The sequence below is a fragment of the Coregonus lavaretus genome (genome assembly GCF_964263955.1).
Source record: "Coregonus lavaretus genome assembly, chromosome: 25".
NCBI lineage: Eukaryota > Metazoa > Chordata > Actinopteri > Salmoniformes > Salmonidae > Coregonus > Coregonus lavaretus.
The window spans coordinates 16,780,394-16,804,913 of record NC_140012.1 but is presented as its reverse complement, the minus strand read 5'-3'; the positions used below and the strand labels follow the sequence as shown (position 1 = coordinate 16,804,913).

Sequence of the window (24,520 nt, the reverse complement as noted above, 5' to 3'; positions counted from 1 at the left end):
CACGGAGCCCTGCTGATCCATCACGACTGGTCTGCCGACGTAATCGTCTGTGGTTTCAACAGGCTTCCCGTTGCGACGACCACGAAGATCCATCTACTAGCCCCGGCCCGCTAGCACACGCAAACAGCCGTGCTTCCTGCTCGCTGTGCTGAAGCACCAATTCGAACTGCTCTCGGACTCACATATTGCTGTTCACTGGACCTTATGATCACTCAGCTGCACAGCTGAAGCCTGCTGGACTGTTCCTTTACACGGTACCCTGTCCTGTTTATCTGTTTAGCCTCAGCCCAAACTTTATCGCTATTACCAGTTGTTGTCTTAGCTCTCTCTAATAACACCTGTGATTGCTTTATGCCTCTCTCCCATGTCAATATGCCTTGCCTATTGCTGTTCCAGTTAGTTCTTATTATATAATTTCACTGTAGAACCCCAAGTCCCTCTCAAACTGCCTCAAATACAGTGGGGGAAAAAAGTATTTAGTCAGCCACCAATTGTGCAAGTTCTTCCACTTAAAAATATGAGAGAGGCCTGTAATTTTCATCATAGGTACACGTCAACTTTGACAGACAGAATGAGAAAAAAAATCCAGAAAATCACATTGTAGGATTTTTTATGAATTTATTTGCAAATTATGTTGGAAAATAAGTTTCTCAATACTTTGTTATATACCCTTTGTTGGCAATGACACAGGTCAACGTTTTCTGTAAGTCTTCACAAGGTTTTCACACACTGTTGCTGGTATTTTGGCACATTCCTCCATGCAGATCTCCTCTAGAGCAGTGATGTTTTGGGGCTGTCGCTGGGCAACACGGACTTTCAACTCCCTCCAAAGATTTTCTATGGGGTTGAGATCTGGAGACTGGCTAGGCCACTCCAGGACCTTAAAATGCTTCTTACGAAGCCACTCCTTCGTTGCCCGGGCGGTGTGTTTGGGATCATTGTCATGCTGAAAGACCCAGCCACGTTTCATCTTCAATTCCCTTGCTGATGGAAGGAGGTTTTCACTCAAAATCTCACGATACATGGCCCCATTCATTCTTTCCTTTACACGGATCAGTCGTCCTGGTCCCTTTGCAGAAAAACAGCCCCAAAGCATGATGTTTCCACCCCCATGCTTCACAGTAGGTATGGTGTTCTTTGGATGCAACTCAGCATTCTTTGTCCTCCAAACACGACGAGTTGAGTTTTTACCAAAAACTTCTATTTTGGTTTCATCTGACCATATGACATTCTCCCAATCCTCTTCTGGATCATCCAAATGCACTCTAGCAAACTTCAGACGGGCCTGGACATGTACTGGCTTAAGCAGGGGGACACATCTAGCACTGCAGGATTTGAGTCCCTGGCGGCGTAGTGTGTTACTGATGGTAGGCTTTGTTACTTTGGTCCCAGCTCTCTGCAGGTCATTCACTAGGTCCCCCCGTGTGGTTCTGGGATTTTTGCTCACCGTTCTTGTGATCATTTTGACCCCACGGGGTGTGATCTTGCGTGGAGCCCCAGATCGAGGGAGATTATCAGTGGTCTTGTATGTCTTCCATTTCCTAATAATTGCTCCCACAGTTGATTTCTTCAAACCAAGCTGCTTACCTATTGCAGATTCAGTCTTCCCAGCCTGGTGCAGGTCTACAATTTTGTTTCTGGTGTCCTTTGACAGCTCTTTGGTCTTGGCCATAGTGGAGTTTGGAGTGTGACTGTTTGAGGTTGTGGACAGGTGTCTTTTATACTGATAACAAGTTCAAACAGGTGCCATTCATACAGGTAACGAGTGGAGGACAGAGGAGCCTCTTAAAGAAGAAGTTACAGGTCTGTGAGAGCCAGAAATCTTGCTTGTTTGTAGGTGACCAAATACTTATTTTCCACCATAATTTGCAAATAAATTCATTAAAAATCCTACAATGTGATTTTCTGGATTTTTTTTCCTCAATTTGTCTGTCATAGTTGACGTGTACCTATGATGAAAATTACAGGCCTCTCTCATCTTTTTAAGTGGGACAACTTGCACAATTGGTGGCTGACTAAATACTTTTTCCCCCACTGTAGCTCCTTTGGTCCACCCCCCATACACGTCGAGACCAGCTCAATCGGTGCCTCCAGTGATGCTATCTCTTTCATTGTTACCCAACGCTTAGGTTTACCTCCACTGTACTCATATCTCTCCATATCCTTGTCTGTACATAATGCCCTGAATCTTTTCTACAACGCCTGGAAATCTGCCCCCTTTATTCTCTGTACCCAACGCACTAGAAGACCAGTTCTTAAAGCCTTTAGCCGTATCCTTATTCTAGTCCTCCTCTGTTCCTCTGGTGATGTAGAGGCTAACCCAGGCCCTGCAGCCCCCAGTATCACTCCTACTCCCCAGGAGCTATCATTTGTTGACTTCTGTAACCGTAAAAGCCTTGGTTTTCTGCACGTTAACATCAGAAGCCTCCTTCCTAAGTTTGAGTTATTCACTGCGTTAGCACACTCCGCCAACCCTGATGTTCTAGCAGTGTCTGAATCCTGGCTTAGGAAGGCCACCAAAAATTCTGAAATTTCCATCCCCAACTACAACATTTTCTGTCTAGATAGAACTGCCAAAGGGGCCGGAGTTGCAATCTACTGTAGAGATTACTGTAGAGCCTGCAGAGCTCTATCATACTATCCAGGTCTGTGCCCAAACAGTTTGAGCTTCTACTTCTAAAAATCCACCTTTCCAGAAATAAGTCTCTCACTGTTGCCGCTTGCTACAGACCCCCCTCAGCCCCCAGCTGTGCCCTGGACACCATATGTGAATTGATTGCCCCCCATTTATCCTCAGAGTTCGTACTGCTTGGTGACCTAAATTGGGATATGCTTAACACCCCGGCCATCCTACAATCCAAACTAGATGCCCTCAATCTCACACAAATTATCAACGAACCTACCAGGTACAACCCTAAATCCGTAAACATGGGCACCCTCATAGATATCATCCTGACTAACTTACCCTCTAAATACACCTCCGCTGTCTTCAACCAGGATCTCAGCAATCACTGCCATATTGCCTGCGTCTGTCAAATGCTCCCTAAAACACTTTAGCGAGCAGGCCTTCCTAATTGACCTGGCCCAGGTATCCTGGATGGATATCGATCGATAAGGTTCCCCTCAGATTTAGTCTTCTTTAAAAGTAATTTCCTCTCAATCTTAAATAAACATGCCCCATTCAAAAAATACAGAACTAAGAACAGATATAGCCCCTGGTTCTCCTCAGACTTGAATAATGCCCTTGACCAGCACAAAAACTTCCTGTGGCGTACTGCATTAGCATCAAATAGCCCCCGCGATATGCAACTTTTCAGGGAAGTTAGGAACCAATATACACAAGCAGTTAGGAAAGCAAAGGCTAGCTTTTTCAAACAGAAATTTGCATCCTGTAGCACAAACTCCAAAAACTTTTGGGACACTGTAAAGTCCATGGAGAATAAGAGCACCTCCTCCCAGCTGCCCACTGCACTGAGGCTAGGAAACACTATCACCACCGATAAATCTACAATAATCGAGATTTTCAACAAGCATTTTGCTACGGCTGGCCATGCTTTCCACCTGGCTACCACTACCCACGGCCACCAGCTCTGCACCCTCCACTGCAACTTGCCCATGCCCCCCCCCGCTTCTCCTTCACACAAATTCAGACAGCTGATGTTCTGAAAGAGCTGCAAAATCTGGACCCCTACAAATCATCTGGGCTAGAAAATCTGGACCCTTTCTTTCTAAAACTAGCCGCCGAAATTGTCGCAACCCCTATTACTAGCCTGTTCAACCTCTCTTTCGTAACGTCTGAGATCCCCAGATATTGGAAAGCTGCCGCGGTCATCCCCCTCTTCAAAGGGGGTGACACTCTAGATCCAAACTGTTACAGACATATAACCATCCTGCCCTGCCTTTCGAAAGTTTTTGAAAGCCAAGTTAACAAACAGATCACCGACCATTTCGAATCCCACCGTACCTTCTACGCTATGCAATCCGGTTTCCGAGCTGGTCATGGGTGCACCTCAGCCACACTCAAGGTCCTAAACGATATTATAACCGCGATCGATAATAGACAGTACTGTGCAGCCGTCTTCATCGACCTGGCCAAGGCTTTCGACTCTGTCAACCACCGCATTCTTATTGGCAGACTAAATAGCCTTGGTTTCTCAAATGACTGCCTCGCCTGGTTCACCAACTACTTCTCAGATAGAGTTAAATGTGTCAAATCGGAGGGCCTGTTGTCTGGACCTATGGCAGTCTCTATGGGGGTGCCACAGGGTTCAATTCTTGGGCCGACTCTTTTCTCCATGTATATCAATGATGTTGCTCTTGCTGCTGGTGACTCTCAGATCCACCTCTATGCAGACGACACCATTTTGTATACATCTGGCCCTTCATTGGACACTGTGTTAACAAACCTCCAAACGAGCTTCAATGCCATACAACACTCCTTCAGTAGCCTCCAACTGCTCTTAAACACTAGTAAAACTAAATGCATGCTCTTCAATCGAACGCTGCTGGCACCCGCTCGCCCGACTAGAATCACTACTCTTGACGGGTCTGACCTAGAGTATGTGGACAACTACAAATACCTAGGTGTCTGGTTAGACTGTAAACTCTCCTTCCATTCTGACATTAAGAATCTCCAATCTAGAATCGGCTTCCTTCACTCATGCTGCCAAACATGCCCTCGTAAAACTGACTATCCTACCGATCCTTGACTTCGGCGATGTCATTTACAAAATAGCCTCCAACACTCTACTCTGTATATATATTTATATATATATATTTTCTGTTGTATTTTTGACTTTATGTTTTGTTTACCCCATATGTAACTCTGTGTTGTTGTTTTTATCGCACTGCTTTGCTTTATCTTGGCCAGGTCGCAGTTGTAAATGAGAACTTGTTCTCAACTGGCTTACCTGGTTAAATAAAGGTAAAAAAAATAAAATAACATATGCCAGAGTAGGCATGGGTTTGAACATTTACATTTACATTTTTGTCATTTAGCAGACGCTCTTATCCAGAGCAACTTACAGTTAGTGAGTGCATACATACATTTTTTCATACTGCCCCCCTGTAGGAATTGAACCCACAACCCTAGCGTTGCAAGCACCATGCTCTACCAACTGAGCTACACATGATTACATTATTACATTACATTATTTAATTACCGTCACAGCCCTAGACTAGACAACAAAAGTTGTACTGTAACTACATTAGCTATAGGCTATAACAGATTTTTTTTTTTTTCAACATTCTTTCAAAAACCTTCCCAATGTGAAACGCTGTAGCAAACAATGTACTTGTGATCAGTATGCAGTCACATCAGCCTTCGCTTTGGCGCCCCCTCCTGTCCAGCTCAGGCGTTCGGCGTCGCCGGCCTTCTAGCTGCTGCCGAAACTTCTGCTGAACCCAGCCCACTGCCCTTTGACTCATGGATGAACGTCTATTTCTTACGCATTAATTCCGCGGGGTTACAGGGTTAATTCAGAGACAGCTCAAAGGTTAAGAGTTTAGGCATTAATTCTGAGTGGTTAAGGTTAGGGCTATGGTTTGGGGAAGGCTTAAAACAAAACGATTTAAAACTATGCGCCTATGTTTCATCAGTATTTATAGTATTCTTAGTCCTTGTGAAAGTATAGTGAACTGTCGTAGCGCAGTGGTCTAAGCAGCGTGCTCTGGCTCTGAACCTTTGTTTGTACCCAGTGCTGGGTGATATAGAGACCAGCCTGAGTCTATATTAGGCCCACAAGTTAATTGCATTTATTTTAATGTTTTCAAGAAGTAAAACGAATAGTCTGATAATTTTGTCTTTGGATAGGCTCAAATGCAGAAACATCTTGACAGCTTTAAGGAATGAAATATTAAAGCCACACAATACAGGCTCTCAATCCACACCAAAGACCAGGACTACACTACACGTCGAACATCTCATTCCAAAATCAAGGGCATTAATATGGCGTTGGTCCCCCCTTTGCTGCTATAACAGCCTCCACTCTTCTGGGAAGGTTTTCCACTAGATGTTGGAACATTGCTGCGGGGACTTGCTTCCATTCAGCCACGAGCATTAGTGAGGTCGGCACTGATGTTTGGCGATTAGGCCTGGCTCGCAGTCGGCTTTCCAATTCATTCCAAAGGTGTTCGATGGGGTTGAGGTCAGGGTTTTGTGCAGGCCAGTCAAGTTCTTCCACACCGATCTCGACAAACCATTTCTGTATGGACCTCGCTTTGTGCATGGGGGCATTGTCATGCTAAAACAGGAAAGGGCCTTCCTCAAACTGTTGCCACAAAGTTGGAATCACAGAATCGTCAAGAATGTCATTGTATGCTGTAGCTTTAAGATTTCCCTTCACTGGAACTAAGGGGCCTAGCCCGAACCATGAAAAACAGCCCCAGATCATTATTCGTCCCCCACCAAACTCTACAGTTGGCACTATGCATTCGGGTAGGTAGCGTTCTCCTGGCATCCGCCAAACCCAGATTTGTCCGTCAGACTGCCAGATGGTGAAGCGTGATTCATCACTCCAGAGAACACGTTTCCACTGCTCCAGAGTCCAATTGCAGCAAGCTTTACACCACTCCAGCCCACGCTTGGCATTGCGCATGGTGATCTTAGGCTTGTGTGCGGCTGCTCGGCCATGGAAACCGATTTCATGAAGCTCCCGACGAACAGATCTTGCGCTGACGAAGCTTCAAGAAGCAGTTTCGAACTCGGTATTGAGTGTTGCAACTGAGGACAGACGATTTTTGCGTGCTACGTGCTTCAGTACGCGGCTGAGCCGTTGTTTCTCCTAGACGTTTCCACTTCACAATAACAGCACTTACAGTTGACCGGGGCAGCTAATTAGCATGGCAGAAATTTGACAAACTGACTTATTGGAAAGGTGGCATCCTACTGTAAGGCCATTCTACTGCCAATGTTTGTCTATTGAGATTGCATGACTGTGTGCTCGATGTTATAAACCTGTCAGCAACGGGTGTGGCTGAAATAGCCGAATCCACTAATTTAAAGGGGTGGCCACATACATTTGTACATACAGTATAGTGTATATTGACAAATTATACATAGCCTATTATAAAACATGGAAGAGCATCCACACTGGAGGTAATTTTATCGTTCTACAGTAGGCTTACATCTGCCAATCAACTGATGGCCCAAATCACCTCATCAACTGAGCCAGGGAAACACTGTACCCTATTATCAGTTTTCACACCTTTCATTATGTGACAATGGATAGGCTAATGGTTAGTCTACAGAATGTAGCCTATTGGAATATAATCAAATAACAAGGGGCCTATTGCAACCATCGATGGCACTAGATTATCGCCAGCTGATGTCTCGTTAAACCATCAATACTCGCTAAATTCCCCCGCACAGCTGATCTCAATTAGAACCATTACTGGTCACCTCATTACCGCTCCTTGAAAGATGACGTCGGTATTACCTTAGTCCTGCATGCAATCAAAGTCTTTCAATATATATTCGCCCTCAAGGTTGGTAAGCATTCCGTACAATAAAAATAAAGTATTTCACAGTTTACCACGGCAAATCTACTGTGGCAATTTACCCGACACTTTGTATGAACGGAAACTAATGTTGGTGTAGCCTATTGTTGTTATTTTATTTGTTTCCTATTTATGTTATTCAAAAGTGTCTGGTATGGTAATTTCTTATCAAGTAAAATATCCCTAGACTGGCCATATTTGAAATGTGTAAATAAATCAGGTCAATCAGGGGGGATTGAGTTCTTTGTGCCATAAGGGTGTGGGCCAGAATCAAACACACACCAAAACGGTATGCCTATATGTGTAAGCTAAAGGCAGCGGCCCTAACCGCTAGACCACCCCAGGCCACAATATATTTTGTTGTTGTTGACCTTATGATATACTTCACACTTGTATGTCATAGCCTAGTGGAGACCAATATCCATCTTGTTTAATTAAGCTATATAAAACAACAGTTGTTGACGTGTATGCCTGCATTTCAGATACATTTTTGTACATTTGAATGTTGCAGTAATAGGACCTAGGCCTAGCGTTTGAGCGAGCGAGAGAGAGAAAATTATTTTGCTAGCAAGCCCTGATCCCAATGACTTGACTGCCCCCACATGGAGAGAAATAAAACTGCTATTTTTCAGGGACTCATGAGGCTCATTTGAATTTCCTGATGCAGCAGGAAAATTCTCTGTGACAAGAGCGATCAAGTTAAGATCTGACATCTGTACAGCTAGGGACAGATGGGCTCTTGCATGGCTCTAGGGACCATGCGAGTCAGACTTCTCTGAGACCACATGCATTATCTGGACTATAGGCGTAAGTCTGAGACCCCTCATTAGATCGTAATTACACACGTCAATGACAAACATGAATCACATTCCATTTAACATAGGAGCTGTTCAATACCTAGATATCTGCTTTGAGTTTATGAAAACAACGGTCAAAATTATCCCAACGAATATGAAAAATGCCACATACAGTTTGTTGTTTGATATACTTCAGCAGCAAAAACCAGACAGCGGAATGTTTACAAACTCCGTTATGCGAACAATATGTGCTGGTAAAAGGATCAGTATGTATCGTTATCCTACTTACTAACCAGCTACAAGGTTGTTTATTCCACAATTTTAAATATGTTCTAAGGTCAGTGAAATACAAACCAATGTGTATTTTCTAATTAAATATGTAAGCTGAAGAAGAACCACTGAAACTGAATCACTATTATCAGATGGATTCTTCATATTCCACATATTCCCACCAACCAGGAAATCAAGAAAGCATTCTAAACCCCAGAGCTTAATAATTGTAGTAGGGTCTAGGGTAGGATATGTAACAAAGCCATTGGGTTGGATAAAGTTTCTCTTTCCCGAAAGCCAGTGCAGCAGAGATCAAATGAGCAGATCAAATGAGACACTAATTAATTGTATGCATAGTCTAGAACCTCATCAAGCAAAATATATCCACAACAATCAAGAAAAAAACATGAAAAAAATTGTTTTGCAATGGCTAGGGGTGTTTAGTGTTAGTGAGGGGTATAATGTGTGTGGAGGAAAGCAGGGGGTCGTTTGGTATTACAGTAATGAGGTGTGTTTGAAACATTTGTGTGTGTGTGTGTGTGTGTGCATTCAGGTGTAAGGAGTGTTTAGAGCAAATAAGGTGTGTGCACGTCTGTGTGTGTGATGCATTTGAATTTGAGTTGTACAATAGTATATAAAGAGTGTAAAGAGTGAGATACTTACTTGGCTTTGGCCCCTGCATCTTCATACCCTTTGTTTGAGACATCTTCCAGGCCCCCAATCAAGTGTTTAAATGAGCTGAGAGAGATCACAGAGTAACAATAATCATGAACTTGTTCAACACCCAGAACACCAGGTCACATATGCTGTTATTATCACAGATCCACATTTAGTTCAGTATTAGTAATGCACAGGACACAGGAGGGCAGCAAATCATCAAAAACATCTGTCACAAAAATCTGTCTAGGAAAGGTGCCTTTAGTAGAGTGAGTTAATATTAACATGATGATGTTGAGACAATGTTTAAGAATCAGTGAACATCATTCAGCTTTGTGCTGTGAGATCAGTGCAAATCACGAGCAACACGTTAGGATGGCTTCTATTTCTGTTTCAAATTAATCATACCATATGTTCAGTTGAAAATGTAAAAGAAAGTATTACTACTGAGAATATACTGTTTTTGAATGGTGCTTTCCCTCCCAATCAACTAAAGTGTTAATGATAACCCATCTCAGAAGACTCACTCTACAGACTAGATAGTTATTAATATGAGACTATGCATAGAGTCTAAGATGGCACTGCAATGGATAGCAGCCGTCTTACGGGCTCCTGACCAATCTTAACTTTTTTTGTACATAATGTCTCCCCCATAACTTCCTATGACCGAAAACAGCTTCTGGACATCAGAACACTAACTTCGATATGGACGTAATTTTGTACTTCAACAAGTCGGCAGCTCTGGACGTTCTGATTACTATGGCCAAGGCCCTAATCCCTGGGACACGAAAGAGGAAGCGGCGGCGAAAGAGAGGCAGGTGAGCCAGCATCCTGACCAGAATATATCGGCGAGTAAATAGACTGCCATTGCCCTCTGTTCTATTGGCGAACACGCAATCCCTGGAGAACAAACTGGATGAGCTCCATTTCTAGACTATCCTATCAATGCGACCCCCCCCAAAAAATCCTATGTTTCTCAGTCGTGGCTGAACGAGGACATGTTGCTGGTTTTTCTATGCATTGTCAAGACCGGAACGGTAGACTCGGGTAAGACGAAGGGAGGAGGTGTTTGTCTCTTTGTTAACAACAGCTTGTGCGCAATCTCTAATGTTAAGGAAGTTTTGAGTTTTTGCTCGCATGAGTTAGAATAAGCTGTAGACCATACTACATACTTATCTATATTTTTCGTGGCTGTCTATTTACCACCACAAACCGATGCTGGCACTAAGACCTCACTCAACAAGCTGTATAGGGCCATAAGCAAACAAGAAAATGAACATTCAGAGGTGGCATTTCTCGTGGCCACAGATTATTATGAGCTTGTCACCTGTGCAACTAGAAGCAACACACACAGAAACGCATAGAAATCCCTCCCTCGCCCTTTCTTTGGCAAATCAGACCATAACTCCATCCTCCTGCTTCCTGCTTACAAGCAAAACTCAAACTGGAAGTACCAGTGACATGTTCAATACAGAAGTGGTTCGATGAAGCGGATGCTAAGCTACAGGACTGTTTCGCTAGCACAGATTGGAATATGTTCCGGGATTCATCCGATAACATTGAGGCGTTTACCGCATCAGTCACCGGCTTCAGTAGCCTTTTCCTGCAGTCAATGACCAAAAGCGCCCTCTTTGGCCTCATGGGTGGAATGTTATTAATATTTTTCATAATTTCATAATAAATATTATTTCAAAAAACCTGACGAAAATCCAGTGTTTCTATGTCAAACAGTTTTGTTATATTTCAATCTTCTGTGATGTATATAAAGTGTACTATTGGGATGCAAACTCAAAATGTTATACATTTTAACTCTATATCTGTACCATATCTGACATGGTACAGGTGTCTTCTTTTTTTAAGTCCATAACCATGTGTGTGAGGTTTTGTTTAAGACTACCAACAAACACTCTGTGTGACCCTGATTTAGCCCACTGCAGTAAAAGGATTATAAGTGCATCGACGACGGAATCCCCACAGTGACCATAAGTACATACCCCAACCAGAAGTAATTTATTACAGGCAACATCCGCACTGAGCTAAAGGCTAGAGCTGCCGCTTTGAAGGAGCGGGACACTAATCCGGACGCTTATAAGAAATCCCGCTATGACCTCAGACGAGTCATCAAACAGGCAAGCGTCAATACAGGACTAAGATCGAATCCTACTACGCCGGCTCTGATGCTCGATGGATGTGGAAGGGCTTGCAAACTATCACAGATTACAAAGGGAATCCCAGCCACGGGGAATCCCGGCCGCGGGGCCAGACGGAATACCAGGATGCGTACTCAGAGCATGCGCTGACCAACTGGCAAGTGTTTTCAATTACATTTTCAACCTATCCCTGACCTGGTCTGTAATACCAACTTGTTTCAAACAGACCACCAAAGTCCCTGTGCGCAAGAAGGCCAAGTTAACCTGCCTAAATGACTATCGCCCCGTAGCACTCACATCTATAGCCATGAAATGCTTTGAAAGGCTGGTCATGGCTCACATCAACTCCATTATCAGATACCCTCGACCGACTAAAATTTGCTTACCACCCCAACAGATCCACAGATTACACAATCTCTATTGCACTCCACACTGCCCTCACCCACCTGGACAAAAGGAATACCTTTGTAAGAATGCTGTTCATTGACTACATCTCAGCATTCAACACCATAGTCCCCTCCAAGCTCATCACCAAGCTCAGGACCATGGGACTGAACAGCTCCCTCTGCAACTGGATCTTCCTGATGTTCCGCCCCTAGGCGGTGGCGGTAGGCAACAACACATCCGCCACACTGACCATCAATAGGGGGGCCCCTCAGGGGTTTGTGCCTAGTCCTCTCCTGTACTCCCTGTTCACCCTCTACTACATGGCTGGGCACGACTCCAACACCATCATCAAGTTTGCTGACAACACAACGGTGGTAGGACTGATCACCGACGATGATGAGGCAGGCTATAGGGAGACAGTGGTGGAGTAAAAGTGTAGATACCTTAATAGAAAGTTACTCAAGTGAAAGTGAAAGTCCCCCAGTAAAATAATAAAGTATTCGGTTCTAAATATAATTAAGTATGTATCACCCTGCTCAAACAGAGGGATGCTATGTTAGCTAGCTGGCTATGACTTTCCAACACAATACTGAAACTCTTCCAAGTCAAGGTAAGCTTTTGGTATTACTAATTTCTTGCCACCGGGGCCTGCCGGTGTAACGGCTTACTGACTGTACACTAACGTTACTGCATGATTGTAGAGGGTTTACTAACGCGTTAGTTCTATGAGCTATGCTGACTATGACGTTACTTTAGCTAATATGGTGACAACGATCTAGGCTGTTTGTAGAGGTTTGGCTTGGAAAGGTTTTTTCGCCTGGTCACATACAGCTGATTTATTGTGCATTGAAGTCCACAAGCGAAGGGAAGAGAAGGAATACAACGTGGCTGTTGAGTGAACTCTGTTTACGCGTGATCAGGGGTGTATTCATTCCGCTGTTGAAAAATGTTTCTTAAACGGAAGCAAACATACCTGAATTTGTCCAATAGAAACTCTTGTTTGCAACTGTTGGACTAATGATTGTCCAACAGTGTGTGCAAGGCAGTATTGAATGTCACTGCTTTTACACACACACACACACACACACACACACACACACACACACACACTTTCACACTCACCACATACGCTGCTGCTACAACTCAGTCTATTATATATCCTGTTGCCTAGTCACTTTACCCCTACCTATATGTAGATAACTACCTCAATTACCTCGTACTCCTGCACATCAACTCGGTACTGGTACTCCCTGTTATTTTTCCTCAAAATCATATAAAAAAATCAAACATTTTATTCGGTCACATGCTTTTTAAACAACAGGTGTAGACTAAACAGTGAAATGCTTACTTATGGGCCCTTCCCAACAATGCAGAGAGAAAGAAAATAGAGAAATAATAGAAAATTAAAACCCATAATAATAAACACAATGAGTAACGATAGCTTGACTATATACACAGGGTACCAGTACCGAGTCGATGTGCAGGGGTACGAGGTAATTGAGGTAGGTATGTACATCCAGTATAACTAGGAATAGAGTGACAGATAATAAACAGTAGCAGCAGCATATGTGATGAGACAAAAAAAGTGAGTACAAAAAGGGTCAATGCAGATAATCCGGTGCAGATAGTACTCGTTATTGTTATTCGTTATTCACATTAATAAAACATTAAAAATATCTTTAACTCTGCATTGTTGAAAAAGGACCCGTAAGTAAGCATTTCACTGTTAGTCTACATTACATTTTAGTCATTTAGCAGACGCTCTTATCCAGAGCGACTTACAGTTAGTGAGTGCATACTGGCCCCCTGTGGGAAACGAACCCACAACCCTGGCGTTGCAAGCGCCATGCTCTACCAACTGAGCTACAGGGGACTACATCTGTTGTTTACGAAGCATGTGACAAATAACATTCTATTTTATTGATTTTATTCTATGCTATCGAGAACTCATTTTGATGAAAGCATTTTCATGAAACCTCTCACATTGATGAGATGCATGGGAGGAGAGCAGACATGTTTGTCTTAGTTTGATTGAGGAAATGCATTAAAACAATCAACAGATCTGACTGTCCAAAAGCAACATACTAGATTGAATTGACGTTTTTTTCTGTTCTTTAACCGAAATCAAGAATATATGTCTGCTGGCACACTTTGAACATTCAAAAGGCAATCCTAAATTTACTGTCTTGCACAAAATATGATGGATGTTAGCTGTTCTGAAGAATAAATATTGTAATCAATGATACTGTCAAGGTAAACAAGGTAGACAGGTTGTCTGCAATCAAATGTATTTCCCTGACAAGGTATGCCCCATCCCGATCCCCAGCCCCAAGGTATGGTAAATCATTGTATCTTTTAGATCCAATCTTCTATTGTTTCTTTGCGTTTGTACACAAACCATAAGCTCTGATAAAACTGTTTACTTACACTTTAGCATGGAGTTGACGACTTGAAAGTAATGACACATTACTGTCAAAATGTCATAATAGAATCCATTTAATAATTACTGACAGGTAAACCCTGAAATCCTAGCTGAGACTTTCTCTTATCTCTTATAGAGGAAAAACTAGCTAGAGTAGTAGACAAATGTCTGATTATATAAAAAATAACCAGATTATGAACGAGCGTCATCAAAATTGATAATATTTCCCATTTAGCGTGAGCAGGTTTTTGTCATTAAGGGTCCTTCTGTGCTGTTTTTAGCCATCTGTTTCCAAAGCGCCTGAAACCATTCAAGGGGCTAAGAGGCGTCTGATTACCACACTGTATTTCAGTGAGAGGGGGCAGGTTGCAGGAGCGGCCATTTAAATGTGACACATCTGAGCTCTGTCTGTGGAGTGATGCTTCTGGGGCTTTTTCTCCCAGCATGCAACAATGCTGAAAAGCATCTGTCTGGGCTCTCGGGCGCTGAGAGGCGGCCTCGTGTTCAAGAACAGAATACTCACTCTCCCATGTGCCCCCCAGCCCCCTCTTCCACACACAATTTTTCCTTCCCTTCCAGCTACTACCAGTAAATAAAAATGATATTGATGGTGAAATATCAACTCAGTGCTGGTAAATGTTTAATCAGAGCATGACTTAGCATCCTTTGACACTCCTGTGTGACTGATGGTGAGCCATGTGAACCCATGGTTCTGAGGACATAGCTACTGTATAATCACCACAGATACAGATGAATATAGACATCAGGAGCTATTTCTGAGGTTTATCAATCTGCTTTCACCGGAGTTAGATTCAGGTGTCAGACCGGTACAACTCTTTACAAGGATCTTTTATGAAATAGTTTTCAGAAATAGTAATCATACAATCAACATTACATATGGTAAGTGTTAGAGAATAACTGATGTCCAGTGAGGTTAGGCAAGAACTGTCACAACCTCCTGACAGTTATGAACTCATTATGTGAAATGTATGTCTAGACTGAAGGAGTTTATTATAATTTCATGACTTGGCCACTGCAAAAACATCAGATATGATCCAGGAAATATGACCCATGATAGCCAATAAAAGGGTATTTGAAATGTGAACTGTGTTGCTCTAAATATAGACCACAAGTTCACCCATTTAAAGTTTTATTCTTAGTGTGCCTCTCCTATAAAAGCCCATATATAAGCTGTCCACACTGGATAAGGCTGACTTGCCATATAAATGTGATTGATATTAGTAATGCAGAAGAGATCAAAAGTTTATAGCCTAGACTTTTCGTAAAGTTTATAGACTACGCCAGATAGTTATAGCAGCCAGGGCAAATCCAACTCATAAACTACACTACTAACAAAAGCCACTGTGAAGAGCCAGACAGAGCCCAAAAAGTAGGCTTGTCTCATTTAACCTGATATATGTCCCTCTATTAGCACATCTGAGGAGACTGAATCAACTCAGTTGACTCTCCCTGACCACCCTGTCCGAGCGTATGTTTGGTACCAGGTCTGCATCCAAAATGGCACCCTATTCTCTATACAGTGCACTACCCTATTGGCCCTGGTCAAAAGTAGTGCACTATATAGGGAATTGGGTGCAATTTCAGACAAACTTCCAGAATCCCAATACACCACAGTGATCACATCATTATGTGCACGACAACGGCATGACGGCGGAGGGAGCGCAGCGTGGCAGCCAAAACAAGCCCTCTTTAATACACTCTGCCATAAAGCTATCAGGCGGCCAACGTGATCAAATTAATGGTGGATTTCCTGCAGAGCGAATAACAAATGTTCCTCTCTTGCCTCCAGCGTTTGTGTGCTGCGCTGGGATTGCCTTTTTTTAGCCCTGCCTCTGGCTCTGACAGAGACACACAGAGACCCAGACCCACACAGCACTGATGGGGAGTAGGAGAGTACAGGCTGTCTTCCATGCTGTGCACAGCGCTCCATTCCCAGTCCCACTGTTTTACCATGCTACGTGTCATTCAAAACAGGAACCCTTCTCTATGCCCTTTGTATGGTGTAATGTTATGATATACAAAAGTTTGGACACACCTACTCATTCAAGGGTTTTTCTTTATTTGCAGACTCTTGGCATTCTCTCAACCAGCTTCACCTGGACTGCTTTTCCAACAGTCTTGAAGGAGTTCCCACATATGCTGACCACTTGTTGGCTGCTTTTCCTTCACTCTGCTGTCCGACTCATCCCAAACCATCTCAATTGGGTTGAGGTCGGGGGATTGTGGAGGCCAGGTCATCTGATGCAGCACTCCATCACTCTCCTTCTTGGTAAAATAGCCCTTACACAGCCTGGAGGTGTGTTGGGTCATTGTCCTGTTGAAAAACAAATGATAGTCCCACTAAGCCCAAACCAGATGGGATAGCGTATCGCTACAGAATGCTGTGGTAGCCATGCTGGTTAACTGTTCCATGAATTCTAAATAAATCACAGACAGTGTCACCAGCAAAGCACCCCCACACCATGCTTTTCGGTGGGAACTACACATGCGGAGATCATCCGTTCACCCACACCGCGTCTCACAAAGACACAGCGGTTGGAACCAAAAATCTCAAATTTCGACTCCAGACCGAAGGACACATTTCCACCGGTCTAATGTCCATTGCTCGTGTTTCTTGGCCCAAGCAGGTCTCTTCTTCTTATTGGTGTCCTTTAGTAGTGGTTTCTTTGCAGCAATTCGACCATGAAGGCCTGATTCACACAGTCCCCTCTGAACAGATCATGTTGAGATGTGTCTGTTACTTGAACTCTGTGAAGCAAAATTCTTGACATTTTCCGTATTGACTGACCTTCATGTCTTAAAGTAATGATGGACTGTAATTTCTCTTTGCTTATTTGAGCTGTTCTTGCCATAATATGGACTTGGTCTTTTACCATATAGGGCTATCTTCTGTATACCCCCCGCTACCTTGTCACAACACAATTGATTGGCTCAAACGCATTAAGGGAAGAAATTCCACAAATTAACTTTTAAGAAGACACACCTGTTAATTGAAATGCATTCCAGGTGACTACCTCATGAAGCTGGTTGAGAAAATGCCAAGAGTGTGCAAAGCTGTCATCAAGGCAAAGGTGGCTACTTTGAAGAATCTTAAATATAACATGTATTTTGATTTGTTGAACACTTTTTGGGTTACTACATGATTCCACATGTGTTATTTCATAGTTTTGATGTCTTCACTATTATTCTACAATAAAAAATAAATAAAAAAAACCTTGAATGAGTAGGTGTGTCCAAACATTTGACTGGTAGTGTAGTTGTAAAAACTTTTGAAATGTGGAGAAGATATTTGTTCGGATTATGAATAAATTGCATAATATTGATCAGTGATGAATTATCTATTATCAATTATATGGATCAATATAACAATATTGTTAAAACATACAAATCCTATAATAGTCATGCTACTGTTCAGCATTATTCATTATCATTATGATGTGGTTTATGCTCTGCAGTACATTGGTTTTTCATGGCAGTAAAGGGTTAAACAACTTACAACAAACTGCAAACATTTAAAAGTAAACCTTCAGATGACACAGGCTACTACTCACTCTCTGTCAATGACCAGGCAGGTGACGGCTTCAGCAGCAATGACATTAGCCGTCCTGATGTCCTCTCTGTGGGGACACAAAATGAAAACAAATCTGTCAAACACATCCGTACGACACTAATATAAGTTTAATATATACACCATTTAGCAGACGCCTTTATCCAAAGCATCCTACAGTCGTGCATGCATGCATATTACATACAGTGGGGAAAAAAAGTATTTAGTCAGCCACCAATTGTGCAAGTTCTCCCACTTAAAAAGATGAGAGAGGCCTGTAATTTTCATCATAGGTACACGTCAACTATGACAGACAAATTGAGATGTTTTTTTCTCCAGAAAATCACATTGTAGGATTTTTTATGAATGTATTTGCAAATTATGGTGGAAAATAAGTATTTGGTCACCTACAAACAAGCAAGATATCTGGCTCTCACAGACCTGTAACTTCTTCTTTAAGAGGCTCCTCTGTCCTCCACTCGTTACCTGTATTAATGGCACCTGTTTGAACTTGTTATCAGTATAAAAGACACCTGTCCACAACCTCAAACAGTCACACTCCAAACTCCACTATGGCCAAGACCAAAGAGCTGTCAAAGGACACCAGAAACAAAATTGTAGACCTGCACCAGGCTGGGAAGACTGAATCTGCAATAGGTAAGCAGCTTGGTTTGAAGAAATCAACTGTGGGAGCAATTATTAGGAAATGGAAGACATACAAGACCACTGATAATCTCCCTCGATCTGGGGCTCCACGCAAGATCTCACCCCGTGGGGTCAAAATGATCACAAGCACGGTGAGCAAAAATCCCAGAACCACACGGGGGGACCAAGTGAATGACCTGCAGAGAGCTGGGACAAAAGTAACAAAGCCTACCATCAGTAACACACTACGCCGCCAGGGACTCAAATCCTGCAGTGCCAGACGTGTCCCCCTGTTTAAGCCAGTACATGTCCAGGCCCGTCTGAAGTTTGCTAGAGTGCATTTGGATGATCCAGAAGAGGATTGGGAGAATGTCATATGGTCAGATGAAACCAAAATATAACTTTTTGGTAAAAACTCAACGTCGTCTTTGGAGGACAAAGAATGCTGAGTTGCATCCAAAGAACACCATACCTACTGTGAAGCATGGGGGTGGAAACATCATGCTTTGGGGCTGTTTTTCTGCAAAGGGACCAGGACGACTGGTCCGTGTAAAGGAAAGAATGAATGGGGCCATGTATCGTGAGATTTTGAGTGAAAACCTCCTTCCATCAGCAAGGGCATTGAAGATGAAACGTGGCTGGGTCTTTCAGCATGACAATGATCCCAAACACACCGCCCGGGCAACGAAGGAGTGGCTTCGTAAGAAGCATTTCAAGGTCCTGGAGTGGCCTAGCCAGTCTCCAGATCTCAACCCCATAGAAAATCTTTGGAGCGAGTTGAAAGTCTGTGTTGCCCAGCGACAGCCCCAAAACATCACTGCTCTAGAGGAGATCTGCATGGAGGAATGGGCCAAAATACCAGCAACAGTGTGTGAAAACCTTGTGAAGACTTACAGAAAACGTTTGACCTGTGTCATTGCCAACAAAGGGTATATAATAAAGTATTGAGAAACTTTTGTTATTGACCAAATACTTATTTTCCACCATAATTTGCAAATAAATTAGTTTAAAATTCTACAATGTGATTTTCTGGATTTTTTTTTCTCATTTTGTCTGTCATAGTTGACGTGTACCTATGATGAAAATTACAGGCCTCTCTCATCTTTTTAAGTGGGAGAACTTGCACAATTGGTGGCTGACTAAATACTTTTTTCCCCCCACTGTATATGAGTGGTCCTGGGAATCAAACCCACTATCCTGGTGTTACAAGTGCCATGCTCTACCAACTGAACTACAAACGACCACAAAAAGTAATATCTCATGTTAAATTCAAATGAAATTTTGCGTCAAGTGAATGCAGTTTATAAAAATGAACAAAAATACATACCATTCACAAAACAATACAAAACAATACATCCAATAAATGATATATTGTGATGTCACATTCTGATCTAATTAACTTTGCCATCACACAATCCTTCCTAACACAGAAACAAAGAATAAGAGATCATAGTAACAATCATACAGCTGTCTACTTTATCATCAAATCCCCTTCACTGTAACCTGAAGAAGTTTATTCCAAATCACTTGAATCTGCATCCGACTCTGAATCAGTGGTTTCCATAATGACCTGCGATCCAACTGTGAAAACGTCCACATACTCTCTCAAACACACACACACACTCTCTCGAGTCTGGCACCAGCTCAACGGATGTCTGTCTATTGGTTTGAGGGAGGAAGAGGGTCTCATCCAAACTGATGCTTGTCACATCCAGCAGCTGCGCAGCACAAACGTTACAGTGAGGTGAAAGAGTTAATAACACACTGTCCATCAACACAGGATGGGACGGAGGACATTACAGTACAGTAGCGTTAACACACTCATTGTTGGAAGAGGCTGTCTTCTGTTGGATTTCCTGAGTCTACAGTACCAGTAAATGGTTATCCCTAATGAGCATCAAATGCACGATATTAGTGGCTTTGTAGTGACAAAGACAACCATTGGACCACTTCCCTAGAAGTGGAGTCTGCCACTAGCACAGTCAGTGTAGTCAGTTCAGCTATCCCCATTGAGAACGTGTCTGTGCCTCGATCTAGGTTGAGCAAAACTAAACATGGCGGTGTTCGCCTTTTTGTAATTTTTTTAAATATATTCTTATTTTTATTTTTTTTTGGGGTGGGGGGGGTGTTCACCTTATCAATCTCACTGGAATAAAGACCTCCTCCATTCTTGTCATTATTGAAAGAGATTGTGATATCTCACATCTCAAAATAGGGCTACTTAATGTTAGATCCCTCACTTCCAAGGCAGTCATGGTCAATGAACTAATCACTGATCATAATCTTGATGTGATTTGGCCTGACTGAAACATGGCTTAAGCCTGATGAATTTACTATGTTAAATGAGGCCTCTCCTCCTGGTTACACTAGTGACCCTATCCCCAGCAAATCCCGCAAAGGCAGAGCTGTTGCTAACATTTACGATAGCAAATTTCTATTTACCCCCCCAAAAATGACTGCGTTTCTTGTCTTTTGAGCTTCTAGTCATGAAATCTATGCAGCCTACTCAATCACGTTTTATAGCTACTGTTTACAGGCCTCCTGGGCCGTATACAGAGTTCCCTGAATTCCTATCGTACCTTGTAGTCATGGCAGATAATATTCTAAATTTTGGTGACTTTAATATTCACATTGAAAAGTCCACAGACCCACTCCAAAAGGCTTTCGGAGCCATCATCGACTCAGTGGGTCTCCAGACCTACTCATTGCCACAGTCATACCCTGGATCTAGTTTTGTTCCGTGGAATAAATATTGTGGATCTAAATGTTTTTCCTCATAATCCTGGCCTATGGGACCACCATCTTATTACGCTTGCAATCGCAACAAATAATCTGCTCAGACCCCAACCAAGGATCATCAAAAGCTGTGCTATAAATTCTCGGACAAGCCAAAGATTCCTAGAGGCCCTTCCAGACTCCCTCCACCTACTCAAGGACGACGGAGTACAAAAATCAGTTAATAACCTAACTAAGGATCTATATTTAACCTTGCATAATACCCTAGATGCAGTCGCACCCCTAAAAACAAAAAAACATTTGTCACAAGAAACTAGCTCCCTCGTATACAGAAAATACCCGAGCCCTGAAGCAAGCTTCCAGAAAATTGGAATGGAAATGGCGCTCCACCAAACTGGAAGTCTTCCTACTAGCTTGGAAAGAAAGTACAGAGCAATATCGAAGAGCCCTCACTGCTGCTCGATCATCCTATTTTCCCAACCTAATTGAGGAGAATACAGTGAGGGAAAAAACTATTTGATCCCCTGCTGATTTTGTACGTTTGCCCACTGACAAAGACATGATCAGTCTATAATTTTAATGGTAGGTCAAATATTGTATAAATTGATTTGCATTTTAATGAGGGAAATAAGTATTTGACCCCTCTGCAAAACAAGTCTTAGTACTTGGTGGCAAAACCCTTGTTGGCAATCACAGAGGTCAGACGTTTCTTGTAGTTGGCCACCAGGTTTGCACACATCTCAGGAGGGATTTTGTTCCACTCCTCTTTGCAGATCTTCTCCAAGTCATTAAGGTTTCGAGGCTGACGTTTGGCAACTCGAACCTTCAGCTCCCTCCACAGATTTTCTATGGGATTAAGGTCTGGAGACTGGCTAGGCCACTCCAGTACCTTAATGTGCTTCTTCTTGAGCCACTCCTTTGTTGCCTTGGCCGTGTGTTTTGGGTCATTGTCATGCTGGAATACCCATCCACGAACCCATTTTCAATGCCCTGGCTGAGGGAAGGAGGTTCCCACCCAAGATTTGACGGTACATGGCCCCATCCATCGTCCCTTTGATGCGGTGAAGTTGTCCTGTCCCCTTAGCAGAAAAACACCCCCAAAGCATAATGTTTCCATCTCCATGTTTGACGGATGGGGATGGTGTTCTTGGGTCATAGGCAGCATTCCTCTTCCTCCAAACACGGCGAGTTGAGTTGATGCCAAAGAGCTCGATTTTGTTCTCATCTGACCACAACACTTTCAATCAGTTCTCCTCAGAATCATTCAGATGTTCATTGGCAAACATCAGACGGCCCTGTATATGTGCTTTCTTGAGCAGGGGGACCTTGCGGGCGCTGCAGGATTTCAGTCCTTCACAGCGTAGTGTGTTGCCAATTGTTTTCTTGGTGACTATGGTCCCAGCTGCCTTGAGATCATTGACAAGATCCTCCCGTGTAGTTCTGGGCTGATTCCTCACCGTTCTCATGATCATTGCAGCTCCACGAGGTGAGATCTTGCATGGAGCCCTAGGCCGAGGGAGATTGACAGTTATTTTGTGTTTCTTCCATTTGCGAATAATCGCACCAACTGTTGTCACCTTCTCACCAAGCTGCTTGGCGATGGTCTTGTAGCCCATTCCAGCCTTGTGTAGGTCTACAATCTTGTCCCTGACATCCTTGGAGAGCTCTTTGGTCTTGGCCATGGTGGAGAGTTTGGAATCTGATTGATTGATTGCTTCTGTGGACAGGTGTCTTTTATACAGGTAACAAGCTGAGATTAGGAGCACTCCCTTTAAGAGTGTGCTCCTAATCTCAGCTCGTTACCTGTATAAAAGACACCTGGGAGCCAGAAACCTTTCTGATGGAGAGGAGGTCAAATACTTATTTCCCTCATTAAAATCTAAATAAATTTATAACATTTTTGACATGCGTTTTTCTGGATTTTGTTGTTGTTATTCTGTCTCTCACTGTTCAAATAAACCTACAATTAAAATTATAGACTGATCATTTCTTTGTCAGTGTGCAAACGTCCAAAATCAGCAGGGGATCAAATACTTTTTTCCCTCACTGTATATTACACCAATAGTAGCCGAACACCTTGCTAGTAATGCCATACAGTATACTGTATCTGTATTAGTGTGACAGGCATCCCTGTAATTGACATGAATTCAATATGGTTATGTAACAGCAGTATCTACAATACATTATGGAATAAACTTTCCTCCATGTGTCGTAGGTTACCCAGACACCCCATCTGATACCCCATCTTCCATGCAATCAGCTGCCTGCCCTGAGCTGTCCAGTCCAGGCTGTCTTCATGGACCATGCCAGTGAGACCAGTTGTATGCTTTTAGAGTAGGGGATGGACATAATCTAATTTGACAGAACTATCTGGTGACAGAGGAGAGAGTGTGAGGGGAGAGGGACAGGGGGATGACTAAGAGGGGAAATCTATCCATCCAGCCCCAACATTACATATGAGCCCCCTAATAGACAGACCAGAGAAAACAGCTGTGATTTTCCCCCTGCTCATGGATGAAGCAACAATTCCCTGGATATCACAAGAACACCCTGGGATTCTGAAGACGCAGGCTGAGGTGTCCATTTCACACAGATATGGCACTTACAGCAATACAGCATTCATCACAGTTGTTACTATTGGACCACCCAACTAGCCGTACACCTTCATTTCAGTGTTTTGTTACACAGCTGATATGTGTAAGCAGATATCTCCCTTTGAGGGAGCAGGATGCCATTCTTCAAGCCAATTAGCACATATTATGGCAGGGAGATGGAAACATCTATGGTAGACTATAGACTAGAGCTGCTATATCACCAGATACCTCCCAGTGAAACGAGAGGAGAGTTTTCATGCCATTCTTCAAAACAATTACCACATATCATAGCAGGGACAGGGAGAGATAAACATTGAAGGTAGCCACACCGGGACTGTTATCTCACCACATATACTGCTAGCAAAATATATCATGCATCAAATATTATATAATATTATGTATGTATAATATAACTACTATGAGCTTCGAGAGAGAGAGAGAGAGAGAGAGAGAGAGAGAGAGAGAGAGAGAGAGAGAGAGAGAGAGAGAGAGAGAGAGAGAGAGAGAGATGTTGACAGAGAACAATGCCAGGGTTTCCTCTGTCAAGTTTAATCAAGTCAGGCTATTGAGCCAGGCACAGCCATGCTCCACAGGTCAGTTTGAGCATCAGTAGACCATGTCTCCACCAATGCCAATCACAACCAGTGAGAGAACAGCATGGAGGAAATGTTATGGTTGTCAATCTCACTGGAAATGTGTGCACAGAACAAAGACTAGGGGAAAATATAATGCCATAGGTATTTATGTAAGTCGCTCTGGATAAGAGCGTCTGCTAAATGACTAAAATGTAAATGTAA

At 42.9% G+C, this 24,520-nt stretch overlaps 1 protein-coding gene across 2 annotated transcripts in view; it reads right to left on the bottom strand.

Annotated features, from left to right (window-relative positions):
• LOC311101147 (cGMP-dependent protein kinase 1-like) overlaps window positions 1-24,520 on the bottom strand; it is a 155,469-nt gene that overhangs the window by 21,953 nt on the left and 108,996 nt on the right. For both annotated transcript variants that reach the window (XM_084142218.1, XM_084142219.1), the window contains exons 8-9: window positions 17,753-17,818; window positions 9,228-9,302 (exon numbers count right to left, since the gene is read on the bottom strand). In XM_084142218.1, coding sequence (XP_083998344.1) covers window positions 9,228-9,302; window positions 17,753-17,818 — 141 coding nt within the window. The remainder of the gene's footprint in view (window positions 1-9,227; window positions 9,303-17,752; window positions 17,819-24,520) is intronic.